At 41.6% G+C, this 19,369-nt stretch overlaps 1 protein-coding gene across 5 annotated transcripts in view; it reads right to left on the bottom strand.

Moving 5' to 3' along the window:
• Positions 1 to 19,369, bottom strand: part of MYPN (myopalladin) — a 287,643-nt gene that overhangs the window by 96,201 nt on the left and 172,073 nt on the right. For all 5 annotated transcript variants that reach the window (XM_030203135.1, XM_030203134.1, XM_030203138.1 and 2 more), the window contains 2 exons: positions 18,430 to 18,546; positions 264 to 588 (listed from right to left, as the gene is read on the bottom strand). In XM_030203135.1, the coding sequence (XP_030058995.1) occupies positions 264 to 588; positions 18,430 to 18,546 (442 nt within the window). The remainder of the gene's footprint in view (positions 1 to 263; positions 589 to 18,429; positions 18,547 to 19,369) is intronic.

The raw sequence follows: 19,369 nt of genomic DNA, 5'->3' as shown, positions 1-19,369 counted from the left end.
TAAATTCCGTTGCAGCAACAAACTAATTTCAAATATTCCTCTTTCTTTGAGAGAGAAGGATGAGTTTCTTTTTTTATGAGGTGGATCCTGTATTCCAGGGCACCTAGCTGAGGTAAAGGTTGGCCCTGTGACAGTTCATTATTTCAGATGTTAAATTGTAAAGTCAACTCATGGGTGTGTGGACCCCTTACACTCATAACAATAGTTCTAGAAGAAGTTCACCCCTAAAATCTGGATTACAATTGTAAATGTCTTATACTTACAGTTTGGGTTTGGCCAGTACTGGAGGAGGTTCCTTTGTAGGTGAAGTTGGACTTGATGTGCTCAATGTTTGCCCATTGATCACCCCATCTTCTGATGATGCTTCACTGCCTTTATCATCTTCTGGCAGCTTAAAATGTACTCTCAGGCCTATCTTAGAACTAGATCTCGGTTCATTGTGATTCACGAGCACGCCTTCCAGTTTGGGTTTTTGTTTTTGATCTGGCACAGGGCATGTAGGTATTGAAGGTAAGGGTTGTTGCTTAAAGGCTTCCAGGTTGATTGTGTTTATAGTGAGGGCAGCACCACTACTGTTGTTCTCAGATCCTGAAAAAGAAAACCTTATTTTGATATTTCTTCACTTATATGCCTCCGGGTCTCAACAGTTGCACAGAAATGTTAGTGTTAGATTATCACCTAGGTATCTCAAAGCACAAATGATGTGGATTATGCACAGTGCAAAATTTGTACTGCATCATAGTTTGAACTGATCCTCATTTTTCTTGCAATTAAATGAACAATTCATACACAGGAGAGATTTGAAATCAGCCCTTATAGATGGAAAGTGTGTAGAATTTTTACCTGCAGGCTTTGCACCAATTTTCAAAAGGAAAATATGAGTGTACTTTCCCTTTGACAACTGCCTTGGGGTAAACGTACCTGCAGACATTTTCACTTGCTTTTTTGTGTGTTAATTTTTCAATTGGAAATAACGTGCATAGATTTGAAAATACAACCCAAGCAATGCTATTTCTCTCCCTCAAGCTAAACACCCACCAAGGAATACCTATGCTGAACATAGGTAAATCTATATACACTTTGTTGATCCTCACTTATACTTTTAACCAGGTTACGTGCTAATTCTGTTAGCGTATGCTAAGCTTTAGTAAAAAAAAACCTCTTAATCACTTAGGTGCAAGCATGGGAGCAACCCTATGGAAAATGATGCAGTACTTACATACAAAACTGTCATGATATTTTGTGACAGGATTACTGCAATTTAATTTAACTCATTCAGAAGTCATTATCACCTGTGATTAACAGAAGGACTTTTATTTAATACAGATTATCCTGTTATGTTTTAGCATACTGCACAAGGTTCCCTGGCAAAGTTAAGTTGTGCTTCTAGGCTCCCCCCCCCCCCCCCCCCAGCTTTGAAGATTGAGGGCTCTGTGTGTGTGGGGGGGAGGGGCAATTCCATGTTTTCCTTCTTCATTTCTTTCTTTTTCTAACACAGTCCTATCTGATTTACATTTCCTCAGTTTCTACTATTAATACTCATAGTTGTACACCACTGTGATCTATAATGAATGGCAGTAAATCAAGATGTATAATAAACATAAGCAAACATAGAATATCTTGCAATTTTCATGTCTACTACATGGGAACATCCAAATGCAGACTGGAAGAATAAATGGCTTTAAGAAGTTGACGGTTTTAACATCATGTCTGAGTCCAGGGAACTTCCTGCATAAGTGCAAATTCCTTACTGTTGTAATAAGCCAGTCAAAACTAAAGCAATTTCTTCCTTTCATGCTTAATGCTTCAATGATAAATCATGTTTTAACACTCAGCCTCTGGGGAGCTTTTAGCCCCAGTTCATCCAATATTTGTAAATCATGTTGTAATGGGCAGTAATTCAACCACTTTCAGGGTGACCTTAAAAGCAATACTACAACTGAAGACAAATGAAGAATTTTTATAAGGGTTCTCTGACAACTGCACACTTAGGGGTAGATATTCAAAAGAGTTTAACCGGGCAAAAGCTAGCTAGTCACTGATATTCAGTGCTACTTAACTAGGTAGTGCTGCTGGATATCACCGCTAACCAACCATCTCCTAAACGGCTAGGTTAGGGGTGGGCTGGGGGCACAGTTAGTGTTATTTAATTATTTTAGAAATGTATATACCACCTATAACCTAGGTGGTTTCCATATCAACACACATAATAAAATTAAAAACAGAACAAACATAGTCATAAACAAATCACAATAATACACTTCTTTATTCTTAAATTCTGTAATCAAAATTAAACAGCTCATTAAATACAAAACAATCAGATATTCAGTACACTAACCAGGTGAGTAACCATATAAAGTTAGGACAGCAAAACAGCTGTCTTAACATTATGCACTGAATTAACCCGGCACTGGCCCGAAAATCAGCTGGTAGCCGGTTAAATTCCAGATCGACAGAGACACCTGGATATTCAAAGACCAAAGCAAGAGATGGTCTAAGGCAATCTGCCACCTGAGGCAGGGATGAGATAATGCAACACCCCCTGGCATCATGCCCCCCCCCCCCCCCGAGTCCAACATCTTTCCACACTCTGTCTGCCAGCTCCCTCCCTCCTGGCTGTAGTCTGGCATCTTCCCCCCCCCCCCTTTCTTTCCTTCCTTCTTTTCTCCCTCAACCTCCTCCTTGAGCCTACCTTCTTTTTTTGTTGTTTTCAAAAGTGTGTTATACTTAACACGCATTAGCTGGCTAATACAGAGTTTTGTTTTTTTTTAGTTACATTTGTACCCCGCGCTTTCCCACTCAAGGCAGGCTCAATGCGGCTAACTCTGGAGCACTTTAGTACTTCCTAAATAGGATGCGGTAAGTGCTTCTGTGTTAACTCTGTGTTGGTACCATGTGCTAATGACATTAGTGCATGACCTGCAATAAAATATATTTGAACCGCCCCCCCCCAAAGTGCTGCGTTAAATCTGGGCTTAGTGCATGGTACAATCTAGCATTACTACTTATTAAGCCTAGATTCTAGTGCACTGTAGTAAAACAGCCCCTGAGTTAGATGCCAATACTTTTTGAATATTTACACCAAAGACTTTTCTATCTGCTCCTGTTACATGGAAATGGCTTTGAGTTTTGGATGAACAAATTAATCTACTGTGATATAGTAAACAACAGCAGATAAAGACCTGCATGGCTCATTTAAATCTGCCCAGTAAGGTAGCTAGAGTTGTACCTTCTGTTGCATGTAGGGTTGTACATGCTACACCCCTATGCCTTTTTTTTTGAAGCATGAAAACCATTTAAGTTTTGCTTTAATCCCATCCTCTTGCTATATAGGGATCCTCTGTGTCTATCTCATGCCTCTGCGAATTCTGTCACTGGAGGAGCATTCTAGGCTTCTACCACCCCTTTTGTGAAAGTATTTCTTGTTGTTGCTTTTAAGTTTACCTCCTTGCAGCTTCATTTCATGTTCTACAGTATGTCAGTATCATATGTTCCTCCTCTTCTGTTGGGATAACACATTCAGCTCTTAAGTCTCTTCTCATACATCATCTGAACTGCTTTAAGTCTTTTTATATCCTTAGTTGAAATATGGCCTCCACAACTGAACTCACTGCACCAAGTGCAGCCTCACCAATGATTTGCATAAGAGCATTAACACTTCTTCCCTTCTGCTGGTTATGCCCCTCTCAGTGTAGTCTGGCATTCTTCTGGCTTGGGCCACTGTCTTGTCACATTTTCATATTATTAAATACCATGACTGCAGGAAATTGAAGAGCTCGTCCTCTCAGACTCTGCAAAATCTCTAAATCTTCTGATGCATCTGGAATGGGTCAAGTTATAATACTGGCTTTCAGTAAAGCCTCCTTGTACTGTAAGAATGTTGCAATATTCTTTATTTCCTCATGGACACAGAGAACAATAGGAAATAGAACAAAATAAATCTTTAACTCCTATCACTTACTGTCACATGGGACTAGAGGAGTAGCCTAGTGATTAGAGCAGTAGAACCAGGAAAGCCAGGGCTCACGTCCTGCTGGCACTTTTAATTTTGTAAAATATGTGTTAACAGTTATGTGCTGATTACATATGTAAATCTTCAGAATAATGGCATATATATTTGTGTTTTGTACACATAAATGCACATGTGTATATTTTGCAGGTAGGCATCCATGCAGGCAGAGTCTGGTTGGATCATAGGCAAGACTCATGTGTGTAACTTACAGAATCCTGGAAATTAGGTGTACACACTTAAATCAGCTCTATGACTGATGAGAGTCTCATGCCTAACTTCTAGGTGCAAATCAAATCTTCATGGTTACACCAGTATTCCATAAAGGAAATTAGGCACCTATGTTCATTTACAGAATAGACTCCTTTCAGGTGCCCAGTTATACACTTATTCTCTTTGTGACCGCGAGCAGGTTACTTCACCCTCACTTGTCTTAGATACAAACTTAGGGGTAGTTTTAATAACATGCATTAATACAGTTTCAGACAAGCTCTGTTAGTTAACTAAGGGGTAAATTCTATAAGTAGCGCCTAAAAATCAGCACCGATAATGTCACACTAACGTAATTCTATAAAGAGTATGCGTCCTTTATAGAATTGCGCTTAGCACTAAGCTGGGCCTAACTGTAGTTGTTTACAATACTGGCATTAAGTTAGGCGTACATAGGCATGATTCTGTATCAGCGTGCATAAAATCTGTGAACGCCCCCAGGAACGCCCCCTAATTGTTATGTGTGGTAAGATTTAGGCGCAATCTGTTATTGAATCGGATATGCACCTAAATCCTAATTATTGTCATTTTGTGCTGATGATTATCACCCAATTATCAGCGCTGATTAGCTTGTTGTTCAATTAAGTTGTGCACATGCTAAGCTTGTCTTTAATTGGCACCGATTTTTCAGATGCAATATATAGAATTTGGTCCTAAGCACATTAGTCCAAAATGTTCATTATTCTGAGAACAAGAGGCTTCAAAATGAGATTCTAAGTCAGAGAAACATATGGGGCTGGATTCAGTGAATGGTGCTCAAAATTTGGCTCACAATAAAAATCAGCGCTGAATGGTATTCTATAACGGGCATTCCGTGAATGGCACCCTTTACAGAATTGCACATAGCACTGGGGTCTGCACCCAACTTTGGGCACAAGGAGTTACACCAACTGAAACCAGGTGTAAATCCCAGCGAGTATGTTGTGTGCAGATCCACATTATTCTATAACATTGCACACATTTTAAGAGAACACCCCTGACCTGCTCATGTTGCTCCTATGGCCACGCCCCCTTTGCAGATTCACACAGAAATACTTAGGTGCTATTCTATAAATCGGTGGGTAAGTGTATTTTCATAAGGATCTGCTGTTTCTACCCTGTTTTGGTGCCTTGCATCCATTAGATTGTTTTTCCGCATTGAAAATTTGGCACTTATCTGTTTTTTGTTTCTTCTTCTCTCTAAGGATCACATGTACACCCACTCTCTCTTTCTCTCTGGGAGACACATGCATGCTTTCTGAATTTCTCTCTCAATGAGAAATATACACCAAAGGTCCATCAAGCCCAGCATCCTGTTTCCAACAGTGGCCAATCCAGGTCACAAATACCTGGCAAGATCCCAAAAAAGTACAAAACATTTTCTACTGCTTATCCCAGAAATAGTGGATTTTCCCGAAGTCCATTTAACAATGGTCTATGGACTTTTCATTTAGGAAGCCGTTCAAACCTTTTTAAAACTCCGCTAAGTTAACCACCTTTACCACATTCTCTGGCAACGAATTCCAGAGTTTAATTACACATTGAGTGAAGAAACGTTTTCTCCGATTTGTTTTAAATTTACTACATTGTAGCTTCATTGCATGCCCCCTAGTGTAAATTTTAAAGGCCCTCTTAGCGCCCCAGGAATACCCTTCTCCAGGGACAAGGGGTCTGCGCTTCGAGTATGTGTTGGGCCGCCTGCCTAAATCCTTTTGATATTTCATCCCAGTGATATCTTTGTTGTGTATATACCAGAAGGCGTAAGTCTAGGATAATGTCCATGACCATGGCCTTCCGTCTGCCAGGATCTAAGTAGATCTTTGCCCATTTAAGTTCCCATATATATGGTATTAGAAATCTATAAAATTTAGTGTAAAAAGTGTGTGCTAATCGTATGTGGCTTAGTTTTTAGTTAGAATGACAGGTAAAGAATTATTGGAAATAAAGACAGAGATAGATTTCAGAAAGAAGACTTTATTCTTACCAAGTTTTCAATTAAGTACAGACATCAAACAGATCTGGTTTCAGTCGCACAGGGCTCAGCTGTCCGAGAAAAGCGTTGGGGAGGACTCCAACTCTCTCTCAAAATCTTATCTCTTTTATAGCCCCAAGTCCCAATACAAGTCTATTGTGAGGTACCTTTTTTTTCTAATATTTCTCAATTTCTGAGATCATACTTTCGTATCCGGCCATCTGTACCATCTGTCTTTCCGTTCTAGCTATTTCAAGAGATTGCCCCATATCCGCTAAAGTCAACATGTTTTTGGAACATTTTGTTTTTCTCGTTTACCAAAATATCTTTATCAGTTTCACATCTTCCTTTTGTAATACCTTTCATTACATCTCATGATCTGTGTGCCATCTTATGGAAAATATGTCCCATTTTAAGAACCTCATTTTATTCCTTTTACCCATTATCCTTTCATTATAGGTGCTATATTCAATTAGAAAGTTGTACCTGGTTGTGTTAAGACTCATTGTTCAGACCTGCTTTTTGCAGATTCTCATATAAGAAATCATTAGCTTGTTATTTGGCCTAGTCAATACTTTTTCAGTTGCTTTAGGCTGTGTAGCTTAGCCCACCACTATTCCAGTGGTAGGTCTGAAGCTAGGCCACATATTAACACTAGTCCTAGTATTTTTGGAAAGCGCAAACAAACAGATGCTTCACATCTACCCGTTCAACTCCACTCATTATTTTATAGACCTCTATCATATCTCCCCTCAGCTGCCTTTTCTCCAAGCTAAAGAGCCCTAGCTGCTTTAGCCTTTCCTCATAGGGAAGTCATCCCATCCCCTTTATCATTTCCGTCGCCCTTCTCTGCACCTTTTCTAATTCCACAATATCTTTTTTGAGATGCGGCAACCAGAATTGAACACAATATTCAAGGTGCGGTCGCACCATGGAGCGATACAAAGGCATTATAACTTCCTCATTTTTGTTTTCCATTCCTTTCCTAATAATACCTAACATTCTATTTGCTTTCTTAGCCGCAGCAGCACACTGAGCAGAAGGTTTCAACTCTAGGTCATTTATAAATATGTTAAAAAGCAGCGGTCCCAGCACAGACCCCTGGGGAACCCCACTAACTACCCTTCTCCATTGAGAATACTGACCAATTAACCCTACTCTCTGTTTTCTATCTTTTAACCAGTTCTTAATCCACAATAGAACACTGCTCTCCAATTTCCTCTGGAGTCTTTCATGAGGTACTTTGTCAAACGCCTTCTGGAAATTCAGATACACCATATCAACTGGCTCACATTTATCCATGTTTGTTCACCCCTTCAAAGAAATGTAGTAGATTGGTGAGGCAAGATTTCCCTTCACTAAATCCATGTTAACTTTGTCTCATTAATCCATGCTTTTGAATATGCTCTGTAATTTTGTTCTTAATAATAGTCTCTACCATTTTGCCCAGCACCGACGTCAGACTCACCGGTCTATAATTTCCCGGATCTCCTCTGGAACCTTTTTAAAAAATCGGCGTTACATTGGCCAATCTTCCGGTACCATGCTTGATTTTTCAGTTCTATCAGTACTCTGAAATGAATACCATCCGGTCCAGGAGATTTGCTACTCTTCAGTTTGTAGAACTGCCCCATTACATCCTCCAGGTTTACAGAGAATTCATTAAGTTTCTCTGACTTGTCAGCTTTGAATACAATTTCCGGCAGCAGTATCCCACCCAAATCTTCCTCGGTGAAGACCGAAGAAAAGAATTCATTTAATCTCTCCACTACTGCTTTATCTTCCCTGATCGCCCCTTTTGGTCATCTAGTGATCCAACCGATTCTTTTGCCAGCTTCCTGCTTTTAATATACCTAAAAAAAATTACTATGTGTTTTTGCCTCCAACACAATCTTTTTTTCGAAGTCCCTCTTAGCCTTCCTTATCAGTGCTTTGCATTTGACTTGACTTTCTTTATGCTGTTTCTTATTATTTTCAGTCGGTTCCTTCTTCCATTTTCTGAAGGATTTTCTTTTTGCTCTAATAGCTTCCTTCACCTCACTTTTTAACCACGCCGGCTGTTGTTTGGTCTTCCGTCCTCCTTTTTTAATACACGGAATATATTTGGCTGCTCCTCTAAGTTTTTTTTTCACCGTTCTTCTCATTTCATCATTGGGGCTCATTTCCAAAGCACTTAGTCTTAAAATGTTCCATAGACTCCTATGTAAGTTTGTAAGTCTAAGTGCTTTGAAAATACACCTCGTGGAGGGGCATAATCGAACGCGAACGCCCATCTCCATGGGTGTCTATGTCCGAAAACGGGTATGTGAAGAGGTGGGTCAGACCGTATTATTGAAAAAGATGGGTGTCCATCTTTCATTTCAAAAATACGGTTTGGACGGACCAAATGCCATGGATTTGGTCCCTTCTGAGATGGGTGGGGTTTTTTTTTTTTGCGATAATGGAAACTAAAAACGCCCAGCTCAGAAACATCCCAAACCAAGCCATTTGGTCGTGGGAGGGACAAATGTACAACACTACCATAGCTCTTAGGGGTGAAGGGGGCAACTACATGTGGGTACAGTGGGTTTTAGAGGCCTCCCATTTACCACCACAAGTGTTACGGGTGGGGGGGGATGGGCCTGGGTCTGCCTGTCTGAAGTGCACTGCAGTACCCACTAAAAGTGCTCCAGGGACAGGACTTGTTGCTGGTGTATAACCTTGGCACAGCAGTTGACACCTGAAGACTAATCTCGCTGAAAACGTCCTTTATTTGAATAAGCACCTTTACTCACAGTTAACTGCAGATCAGAGGTTGTGCCCCACTGGCAACAAGTCTCGCTGGTACTGAGATTAGCAGTAGGTCAGAGCTGGCAGAATGGTGTACGATGTCTTCTTTCAGCAACATTCAAGGTAAGAACTAAGTGCTGTAACATGGCTAACACATGAAAGGGATCTAAAAGTGTCTTACACAAATGGCCACTACCTCATGGACTACCGGAAACAAAACAGGGCACACTCTGACCCAGTAAGCAGAGGGAAAAGCACCATGGGAGTAGAGCCTACCAACTACCAACATCATGAGCATGTAACACAAGCTAGTGGAATCACGGAGCCCAATACCCTACACCCACCACAATGCATTGCTGATGTGACTCTGCAGTGCCCTTAACAGAAAAGGTGTCACACTCACCCAAGACCCACATCAGAACCACGGAAAGGCTGTCAGAGGATAGAACACATTCTGCTGTCATGGAGGTGGGACGGCATTTTAGGCTGGCATACAGGCTGGGATAAAAAGTTTGTAAAGTGGGGTTTTATTGGTGGGAGGGGGTTAGTGACCACTGGGTGAGTCCGGTGAGGTCATCCCCGATTCCCTCTGGTGGTCATATGGGACACTTTTTTGGGACTTGGACCTGAAAAAAAGAGTCCAAATAAAGTGGACTAAATTCTCGTCAAAAACGCCCTTCTTGTTTCGATTATTAGCTAAAGACGCCCATCTCTCCTTGGCAGATAACCATGCCCCCGTCCCGCCTTTGCCACGCCTCCGACACGCCCCCGTGATCTTTGTTCATCTCCGTGATGGACTGCAGTTGAGGACGCCAAAAATCGGGTTTCGATTATACCGATTTCGGCGCCCACGGGAAACGGACGCCCATCTCCCGATTTGGGTTGAAATATGGGCATCTTTCTCTTTCGAAAATAAGCTGGATAGTCTCCTTTTTTAAAGTTAAACCCTAATGTATTTGATTTATACTATTTATACTTACTTCAAAGCTAATATCAAATCCAATCATATTATGATCACTGTTATCAAGCGGCCCCAGCACCATTACCTCCCGCACCAGATCATGCGCTCCACTAAGGACTAGGTCTAGAATTTTTTCTTCTCTCATCAGCTCCTGTACCAGCTGCTCCATAAAGCTGTCCTTGATTTCATCAAGGAATTTTACCTCCCTAGCGTGCCCTGATGTTACATTTACCGTGTCAATATCGGCATAATTGAAATCACCCATTATTATTGTGTTGCCCAGTTTGTTTGCGTCCCTAATTTCCTTTAACATTTCTGCATCCGTCTGTTCAACCTGGCTAGGCGGACGGTAGTACACTCCTATCACTATCCTTTTCCCCTTTACACATGGAATTTCAATCCACAGTGATTCCAAGAAGTGTTTTGTTTCCTGCAGAATTTTCAATCTATTTGATTCAAGGCCTATTCAAGAAGGCATACCATAATGATCCTTCCTAAATACCAGACAACTAGACGTTACATGAACTAGACAAAACCAAACTCTTTATACTTGACTGACTACCTCGTTGTTACCAATATAAGCTAATACGCACTACCACTTTATTTCTCGTGTTGGAAATGTTCTTCTATAGTTGACTATCTAACTTATGTTATAACCTATTCTATCAAGCAGGAACTTCTATGCAATACCACTCTGTATTCCACTTTACCATGTATATGCCTTAATGCAATACCATTTGTAATTCTCTACCCGGTAATGGTGATTGCCATTACGGCATAATGTAAGCCACATTGAGCCTGCAAATTGGTGGGAAAATGTGGGATAGAAATGGTACAAATAAATAAATAAATAAATAAATAAGGCTCTCGTTAATATACAATACTACCCCTCCACCAATTCGATCCACCCTATCACTACGATATAATTTGTACCCCAGTATGACAATGTCCCACTGGTTATCCTCCTTCCACCAGGTCTCAGAGATGCCTATTATATCTAATTTTTCATTTAGTGCAATATATTCTAACTCTCCCATCTTATTTCTTAGTCTCCTGGCATTTGCATATAGACATTTCAAACTATGTTTGTTGTTCCTATTTGCTAGATCCTGCAGTGCCTGCTAGATTCTATCTGTTAATGCTGTGGTACAAAGTTTTTAAAACTAAGTGGAAAAGACTATGGAGATTAGTTGATAAAATTTGCTTTTTATATTTTTATTTTGCCTATCACTATCCTACAATTCCTCCTTTAAACCCCAATCTTTATGTTCCCAAAGCATAAGCAAAATAGTGTTCACTTACCAGAGAAATGTCCTCTTCTCTCAGAACTTCTCAGAAATATACCCAGTTTCTTATTTGGCAGCATAATCCCTAGTGGTGGCACCAAAGATCACCACTTGTAGTCGACTGGCACCATTTTGAACATGTAGGCGATGTTACAGGAGCGACTGGAGATCATTCCTGCCTCACACTGCTACATACCAGGGATTGCAGAGGTAGGCCCCAGGGGGACCTATGGGGGGAGAAGTCTCTGTTTGGGGTGGGGGGGTCAGGGGCTATCTTCAGGGCCAGGGATTCTTCTTTCAGGCACTTCAGGGTTTCTTTCTGCTGGCGGAAGGGATGGGAGTTTTGCCCCTTTATATGTTAGCTGCCCAGCACTCCTGGTGAAAAATAACACATCTTGCAAGGCTGAACTCAACCTGTGTTATCCATTTCCTGTGGGACTTATTAACCTGCAATATTGAGTTACCCTAGACTCCCACAATAAATTAAGCTGTGATAAAATACAATATTTTAAAGGAGCTAGGCAACTTCTCCCCTCTCTCTATCAGAGCAAAACACATATATACTTTCTCCAGTGCATTTTTTCTAGCAAAAAAGGTGCCAGTACTCAAATGCTAGGCCACCCTTCAGGGGTGGGGTGATCACTAAGGGATCCACCCCACAATAGCCAGGCCCCCTGCAACCAGTCACAGAATCTATGACAAGGCAGAAGTGGTGTGTAGGGCTTGAGCTCTTTCATTAAAACTTGGGGACCATGGGTTGATTTTAACAGACAATGGAAAAAGTGCCAGTATTCAGTACCCTCAAGTACCTCCTCACCCCCCCCCCCCCAACTTTCTCTATCTCTTAAAAAAGCACTTTAAGCGCCCTGTTTACTAAAGTGCACTAGCATTTTTAACACATAGGAATACTATGGGCATCTACATGGTTAGCGAGCTAAAAATGCTAGCGTGCCTCTAGTGCAAATTAGTAAACAGACTGCTGAGTCTCTGAGGAACACACACACACACACACCAACCCACTCAATTATGAACGCCCACCTTCTATAACTACCCTAATCACTCTCTTCCTTCTTCTTCTTCTTTCTTCTCTTCCTTGATTACTACACATTACTAACTGTATCTGATATCTTGAAATGACAATGTTAACAAATCTATGTAAGCCACATTGAGCCTGCAAATAGGTGGGGGAATGTGGGATACAAATGCAATAAATAATAATAAAAACACAGAACATTTTTTTAACCAAACTCTCTCTCTGACTCTGTGTCCTACCCTGCCCCTTACTTTCACTTTTGCTGCGAAGTGAGGTGGCAGCCAAAAATGCAGATAGGGAAAAAAGTGTCTACACACACTGGCTGAAAAAAAGCCCTGCCTTGATTTATGGCCTAATTTATGAGCCCAGTGCTGAAAATCAGTGCTAACGCCTAACTCCTGTTTTCCACCCTAAATTCATCCTGTTACCATCCACATTTTATGCTCCTATATTTGAGTTTAATGAAATTTTGAGAATATATTCAGGTGTTCAGCCTTGTAAATTTTCCAACATGCCAAGTTAAGAGCACAGTCCTCTAAGCCACAAGCATAAATCCTTTAAATATCAGGCCCTATATTTCTAACTTCCTTCAAGTAAGAACATGTACATGATTACTGTACAACATTACTCCAGAACATTCAGACTGGAGAACATGACATAGCAAGGAACAGTGTTATATTTCACAATCCTTTTTTTATATGTCTCTTAATAAGATCCAATGTGTAATCCCCTGGTAAATTGAGTTGGAAATTTCCTCAGGAGACTAGACTGCTGTAGAACTCTCCAGAGTCACTGGGGGGAGGTGACAGTAGGTGTCTTAGTTGGGGTGGAGTTATAAAAGTGATAGGTTTAGTGATCACATTGTCTTTGTTTGTCTTCACCCCTGCCAGGACCTGTGAGGAGAGGGTGTGTCCTGGACAGGTCCAATAACCTAAGGCTGAATAAAGAGGAAGGTTTTGCCAACTAAAGCATTAACTGGAGAGTGAGGAGTGCTCCAGGTGGGTAGAAGGGTTAACCCAGCCAGAGAGCGAATCAGGAAAGAGCCTGTTCAGTACCAGGGGCAGCAGCTGGTGGAAGTGCCCCTCCACGTAACTTTGCAAGTCTAAGTGCTTTGAAAATACATCTCTATATGCCATATTCAGTTTGCCGATCCATGCCATCTACTATCCCTTCCTCTGCCTTAGAGATTCATTTGAGCCTGTCCCATGTGTTATAGAATTCAGATACAGTCTTCATCTCCACTATCTCCATTCAAATAGTACTAAAATGAAGGGGCACTTCATTAAATTAATGAGAAGCACATTTAAAACAAATTGGAGAAAGTGGTTTTTTTCACCCGATGTACAATCAAAGCTGTGAAATTTGTTGTCACAGGATGCGGTCAATGCAGTTAGCAAACGGGGATTTAAAAGGCATTTGGACAAGTTCCAGGATGAAAAAAATCTGTAAACTATTATTAGTCAGGTAGACTTAGGCAAGTCACTGCTTAACCCTGGTTATGAGCAACAAGGAATGGATCTACCTTTTGGATATTGCTGTACATGTGATCCAGACTGAGCACTGAAAGAGACATGATACTGGGCTCAATGGACCTTTGATCTGACCCAGCATGACCTTTTTTTATAGTAGTATGCTTTCTGGTCAAACTTTTCTGACCTATTAGCATCACAGATGAACTCATATAGTATTAGTAGTTGAAATTAATTCTTTATCCTAATTCAGAATGTTATATTCCAGCATATCCCATTGAAACATAGAACATAAAGACTTTATGGCCATACACCTCCTGCTCTGCTTACAGTCTTTTCCTTTCTCTCTGAGCTTTTCTGTGTATTTAGGTACAATTCTGGTGTCCCCCACCTTCACTGGGAGGCTGTTTCACACATCTACCACCCTTTATAGAAAGATACATTTACTTAGATTACTTCTGAGTCTGCTCTTTTCAACCTCATTTTAATGTCCTTCATACCGGATCCTCTTTTATATTTAGAGACGCCTATTCCTGTGCGTTTATTCATTGGAGGTATTTAATGTCTAGACAGACACAGCCAGAAGGCAAAATGCTCTACTAGAAAGGAAGTATCTAGTGGAAGAAGTAGAGCAACGAAACTTCTCGCAGATGGTGTTCAAATCAAAGTTTATTCAAAATTCTTTTAAAACAATGATGATGATGGGTCATTTGAATAAATTTTGATTTGAACACTATCTGTGAGATGGTTCGTTGCTCTACTCCTTCCACTTGGTATTTAATGTCTCTCATATACCTCCTTTTTAAACTTTTTTTCTGGGTGTACATGCTTAGATATTTATTGAACCCACTGAACATTTTAGTAGCCACATAAGTAGGATGCAATAAAACATACATTAAGTTGCTCATTTTCAAAGCAGATAGATGTTTTTAAGTGCCTAAAAAAATCCATCTGCTAAAAACATCCAAATCCTGGATTTGAAAAGTCAGAATTTGAATGTTTCACATTGCAGTTTGTCCAAATAGCAAGGGGGCGTGTTTTGGGCAGGACTAGAGACAGCCCAAAAGTAGGACGTTCATTGGGGATTTTCGAACGGTAAGAAATATCCATGTCTAAAAAGAAGGATGTTTTTATCTAGACCTGAGCAGCTGACCACTGGAGGCTTAAGTAGGGTTACCATATTTGCCCTAAGGAAAAAGAGGACACATACCCCACCCCCCTGTCACACCCTGCCCCGCCCCTTGTCACACCCACTCCACCCCCTGTCACATCCCTGCCCCTGTCACTTTGACCCCCCCAAAGAAAGCCATATTCCCTCTCTTTCCCCCATGCATATCCCTTCCCCAATTTTCCAGCCTCTCTCCACTGACATGACTCCATTCATTCAATACCCCTCCCCTCCTGTACCTTATTGTAGTGCCATGGTGGTCTAGTGGCCTCTTTGAGGGCAGGAAAGTGCCCCCTCTTTCCTGCCCAGGCAGCTGTAGACCTGTCTTGCTTCCGCTGACATTCACTATCAGGTTCATTTTCAAAAGGGATCGCTGGCGATCTTCCGACACAAACCGGGAGATCGCCGGTGATCTCCTGAACCCGGCCAAATCGGTATTATCGAAAGCCGATTTTGGCTGACTTCAACTGCTGTTTTGTTGCGGCGCTGGCCAACCTAAAAGGGGCGTGTTGGTAGGGTAGTGAAGGCGGGACGAGGGGTGGGGCGGGGGCGTGGGTATGAGATGGCCAGCTTCGCCTTATAATGGAAAAAAAGAGGTCGGCTCAAACGAGCATTTCGCCGGCCGGATTTGGTACATTTATTTTTAGGACCAAGTTTGGAAAAAGTGCCCCAACTGACCAGATGACCACCGAAGGAAAGCGGGGATCACCTCCCTTTACTCTCCCAGTGGTCACCAACCCCCTCCCATCCAAAAAAATAAAACTAAAACTTTTTTTGCCAGCCTGTATGCCAGCCTTGAAATGTCACACCCAGCTCCTTGACAGCAGTACGCAGGTCCCTGGAGCAGCTTTTAGTGGGTGCAGTGCACTTCAGGCAGGTAGACCCAGGCCCATCCCCCCCTACCTGTTACATTTGTGGTGATAAATATTGAGCACTCCAAACCTCCCCTAAACCCACTGTACCCACATGTAGGTGCCCCCCTTCACCCCTTAGGGCTATGGTAATGGTGTACAGTTGTGGGGAGTGGGTTTTGGGGTGGATTTGGGGGGTCTCAGCACCCAAGGAAAGGGAGCTATACTCCTGGCACCTATTTTTGGGTTTTTAAAAAATATTTAGAAGTGCCCCTAGGGTGCCTGGTTGGTGTCCTGGCATGTCAGGAGGATCAGTGCACTAGAAATGCTGGCTCCTCCCACGACCAAATGCCTTGCATTTCACCGGGTTTGAGATGGCCAGGCCCGGTTTCCATTATGGCTGAAAAACGAAGCCGGCCATCTCATGTAAACCCGGTGATCCTGCTCTAAACCCAGCGAGTGATTTGGCTGGCGCCAAGCGTATTTTGAAAATACGCTTGGCTCCGCCCCCTCACGGAGCCGGCCCCGAAGATGGCCGGCCATCGATTTGGCTGGCGCCATTTGATTATGCCCCTCCATGTTACTTTCAGACTCATTTTCAAAAGTGAAAAACGTTCAAAAAGTGACATCAGTCTGCATTTGAACATTTATCTCACAAAAACATCCAAATCAGTATTTTCAAAACCTTTTTTTAAACGTTTTTCTCTGAAATCCATCAGAAGGACGTCTAAATCTCAAGGGGGCGTGTTCAAGGTGGGACTTGGGCGTTCCTAAGACTTAAACATCTTTCAGCAATAATGGAACAAAACAAAGATGTCCAAGATTAAAACTTAGATGTTTTGAGCTAGACCTGTTTTTATAATGAATAGCTGTAGTGGGAATTGAACCCACTTCCCCAGGATCAACCACTAGGCTACTCCTCTACTCCACACAAGAGGTGCCCCAAATGACCAGATGACCACTGGAGGGACTTGGAGATCACCTCCCCTTACCCCCCCCCCCCCCGAGTGGTCACTATCCCCCTCCCATGCAAACAAAATGTGATTAAAATATTACTTGCCAGCCTCTATGCTAGCCTCAGATGTTATACTCAGGTCAATTCGAATAGCATGCAGGTCCCTGGAGTAGTCTAGTAATGATGCAGTGCACTGCAGACAGGTGGACCCAGGCTTCTACCTCCCCCTACCTGTTACATTTGTGGAGGAAACTGTGAGCCCCCCAAAACCCACTGTACTCACATATTGGTGCTCCCTTCACCTGTAAGGGCTATGGTAGTGATGTAGGTTGGGGGTAGTGGGTTTTGGGGGGCTCAGCAGACAAGGTAAGGGAGCAATGGTCAGATGTGTACCTGGGAGCATTTTATAAAGTCCACTGCAGTGCCCCTATTGCTTTCCTGGGATGTCACTTTTCCACTATTCTACCTGATGCCAAGCTTTTTATTTTTTTATAACATCTGAGCCTTGTGTCTATTTTTTATCATTAGATTTGGGCTTTGAATTCAGATCTATAGATGAAAAGGAGGTCTCATTACATATATCTAAATACCAGAGTGCTATTTTCCATACTTCATAGCAAGAGTGTACATTCCCTAATTACCTGTACCAATGCAACTTAAGCTTTTACCTCCTCAGAGCATGTAAATGGTTTCATCCCTGTGTGGATTCTCTGATGCCATGTGAGGCTTTCTTTCCAACCAAAGCTTTTACAACACTCAGGACATGTAAATGGTTTCACTCCTGTGTGTATTCTCTGGTGCATTGTGAGGTTTACCTTCTGACCAAAGCTTATACCAGACTCTATACATACAAATGGTTTCTCTCCTGTGTGGACTTTCTGATGCACTTTGAGATTTACATTACAACCAAAGCTTTTACCACACTTAGAACATGTGAATGGTTTCACTTTATTGTGGATTTTCTTGTTATTTTGTACGTTTTGCATTTGGATGTATTTGTTTGAAAATGGACCAAAAATAAAACATCCAAATTACAAAACATTTTTCCAAACAGCATTTTCAAAAGGAAAAGATTGACTTTTTTTTTTGTAGAAAATGACCTTTCCTGTTCTGATTTTGGACGTTTTACAAAAAACGTCCAAATTCAGACTTAGATATCATATCCAAAAATGGCCCTTGTGCATTTGACTTGCCCAAAGTCACAAGGAGCAGCAGTGAGAATTGAACCCATGTTGCCAGGATCAAAGCCCGCTTCACTATTAAGCCACTCCTCCTCTGTTTTGGATGTCTTTCGTTCAAAAATGGACCAAAAAAAAAGGACATCCAAATCACAAAACGTCCAAATCACAGGACGTCCATAGTATTTTCGAACACAAAAGACAGACGTCCATCTTTTTTGAAAATGACCTTCTTTCCTGTTTGGAATTTGGACGTCTTTGTAAAACGTCCAAATTCTGATTTAGACGTTCTATCGAAAATGCCCCTCCACGTAACTGGGAAACCTGTGAGGAGCAGATGGCAGTAATGGAAGCTGGAGATGATGAAAGAATGGATAAAGGGTTTCAAGATATGTTCATTTTGGTGAAATGACAGATGTTAGCAGTACTTTGGAAGAGAGAGCTGATCAGGCAAGTTGTTGGCTGAGGGAACTGGGAGTATGATCCGGTTAACCATAGAAATAAAAGAATGATGTCATTTATTCCTCACCTCTCACAGTGAGATGAGCAGTACTAGACACAGTGCCGTATTTGTTACTTGCAGTACATGTAAAGGTCCCCGAATCTTCAGAGAAGACCTCGGTGATTACCAGTGTGCAAATCTCCTCTGAGGGAACAAAAAAAAAAGGATAAATGAACACAGATTCTGCAGGATAAAGAATGAAATTAGTTTGTGTTAAAATCTTTGATCAGAAACAAAGTAATAGTTTAATTACCATTATAACCCCTGCTTTCTGAGAGCCCAATGAAGTTCAAAAGACCTCTCGCCAGGCTATTTTTAGCTTCCCATGCTTCACATCATCCAAAATGTGTATCCTGATTTGCATACACTGCCTGTACTATATGCAAACATTTCCTGCATATTCATTGAGGATATCCTGAAAACCTGATTGGCAAGAGGTACTCCAGGACTGGACTTGGGGAAACACTGACTTAGAGGAAAGAAAGGTGAGTAGTGGCATGCCTCAGGAATTGGTACTGGGGCCGATTCTGTTTAATATATTTGAAGCAACATTGTTGAATAGTTAAAAGGAAAAGTGTGTCTTTTTGCAGATGACATGAAGATTTGCAACAGAGTGGACACACTAGCGGGAATAGAAAATATGAGAAGAGATCTACAAATGTTAGAAGAATGGTCTATTTGGCAGTTAAAATTTAATACGAAGAAGTGCAGAGCAATGCACTTGGAAAGTAAAAATCCAAAGGAGTTGTATGTGCTAGGGGGTGAAAAGCTGATATGCAGGTACCAGGAGAGGGACCTTGGGGTGATAGTGTTGAGGATCTAAAGGCTGCGATACAATGTGATAAAGTGGTGGCCATAACCAGAAGGATGCTGGACTGCATAAAATGAGGACTCACCAGCAGAAAAAGGGAGGTGTTAATGTCCTTGTACAAGTCTTTGATGAGACCCCACTTGGAATATTGTGTTC

The sequence above is a fragment of the Microcaecilia unicolor genome, chromosome 5 (assembly GCF_901765095.1).
Source record: "Microcaecilia unicolor chromosome 5, aMicUni1.1, whole genome shotgun sequence".
NCBI classification, from domain to species: Eukaryota; Metazoa; Chordata; class Amphibia; order Gymnophiona; family Siphonopidae; genus Microcaecilia; species Microcaecilia unicolor.
The sequence above is the reverse complement of the archived record's forward strand: the minus strand, read 5'-3'. Positions and strand labels throughout refer to the sequence as shown.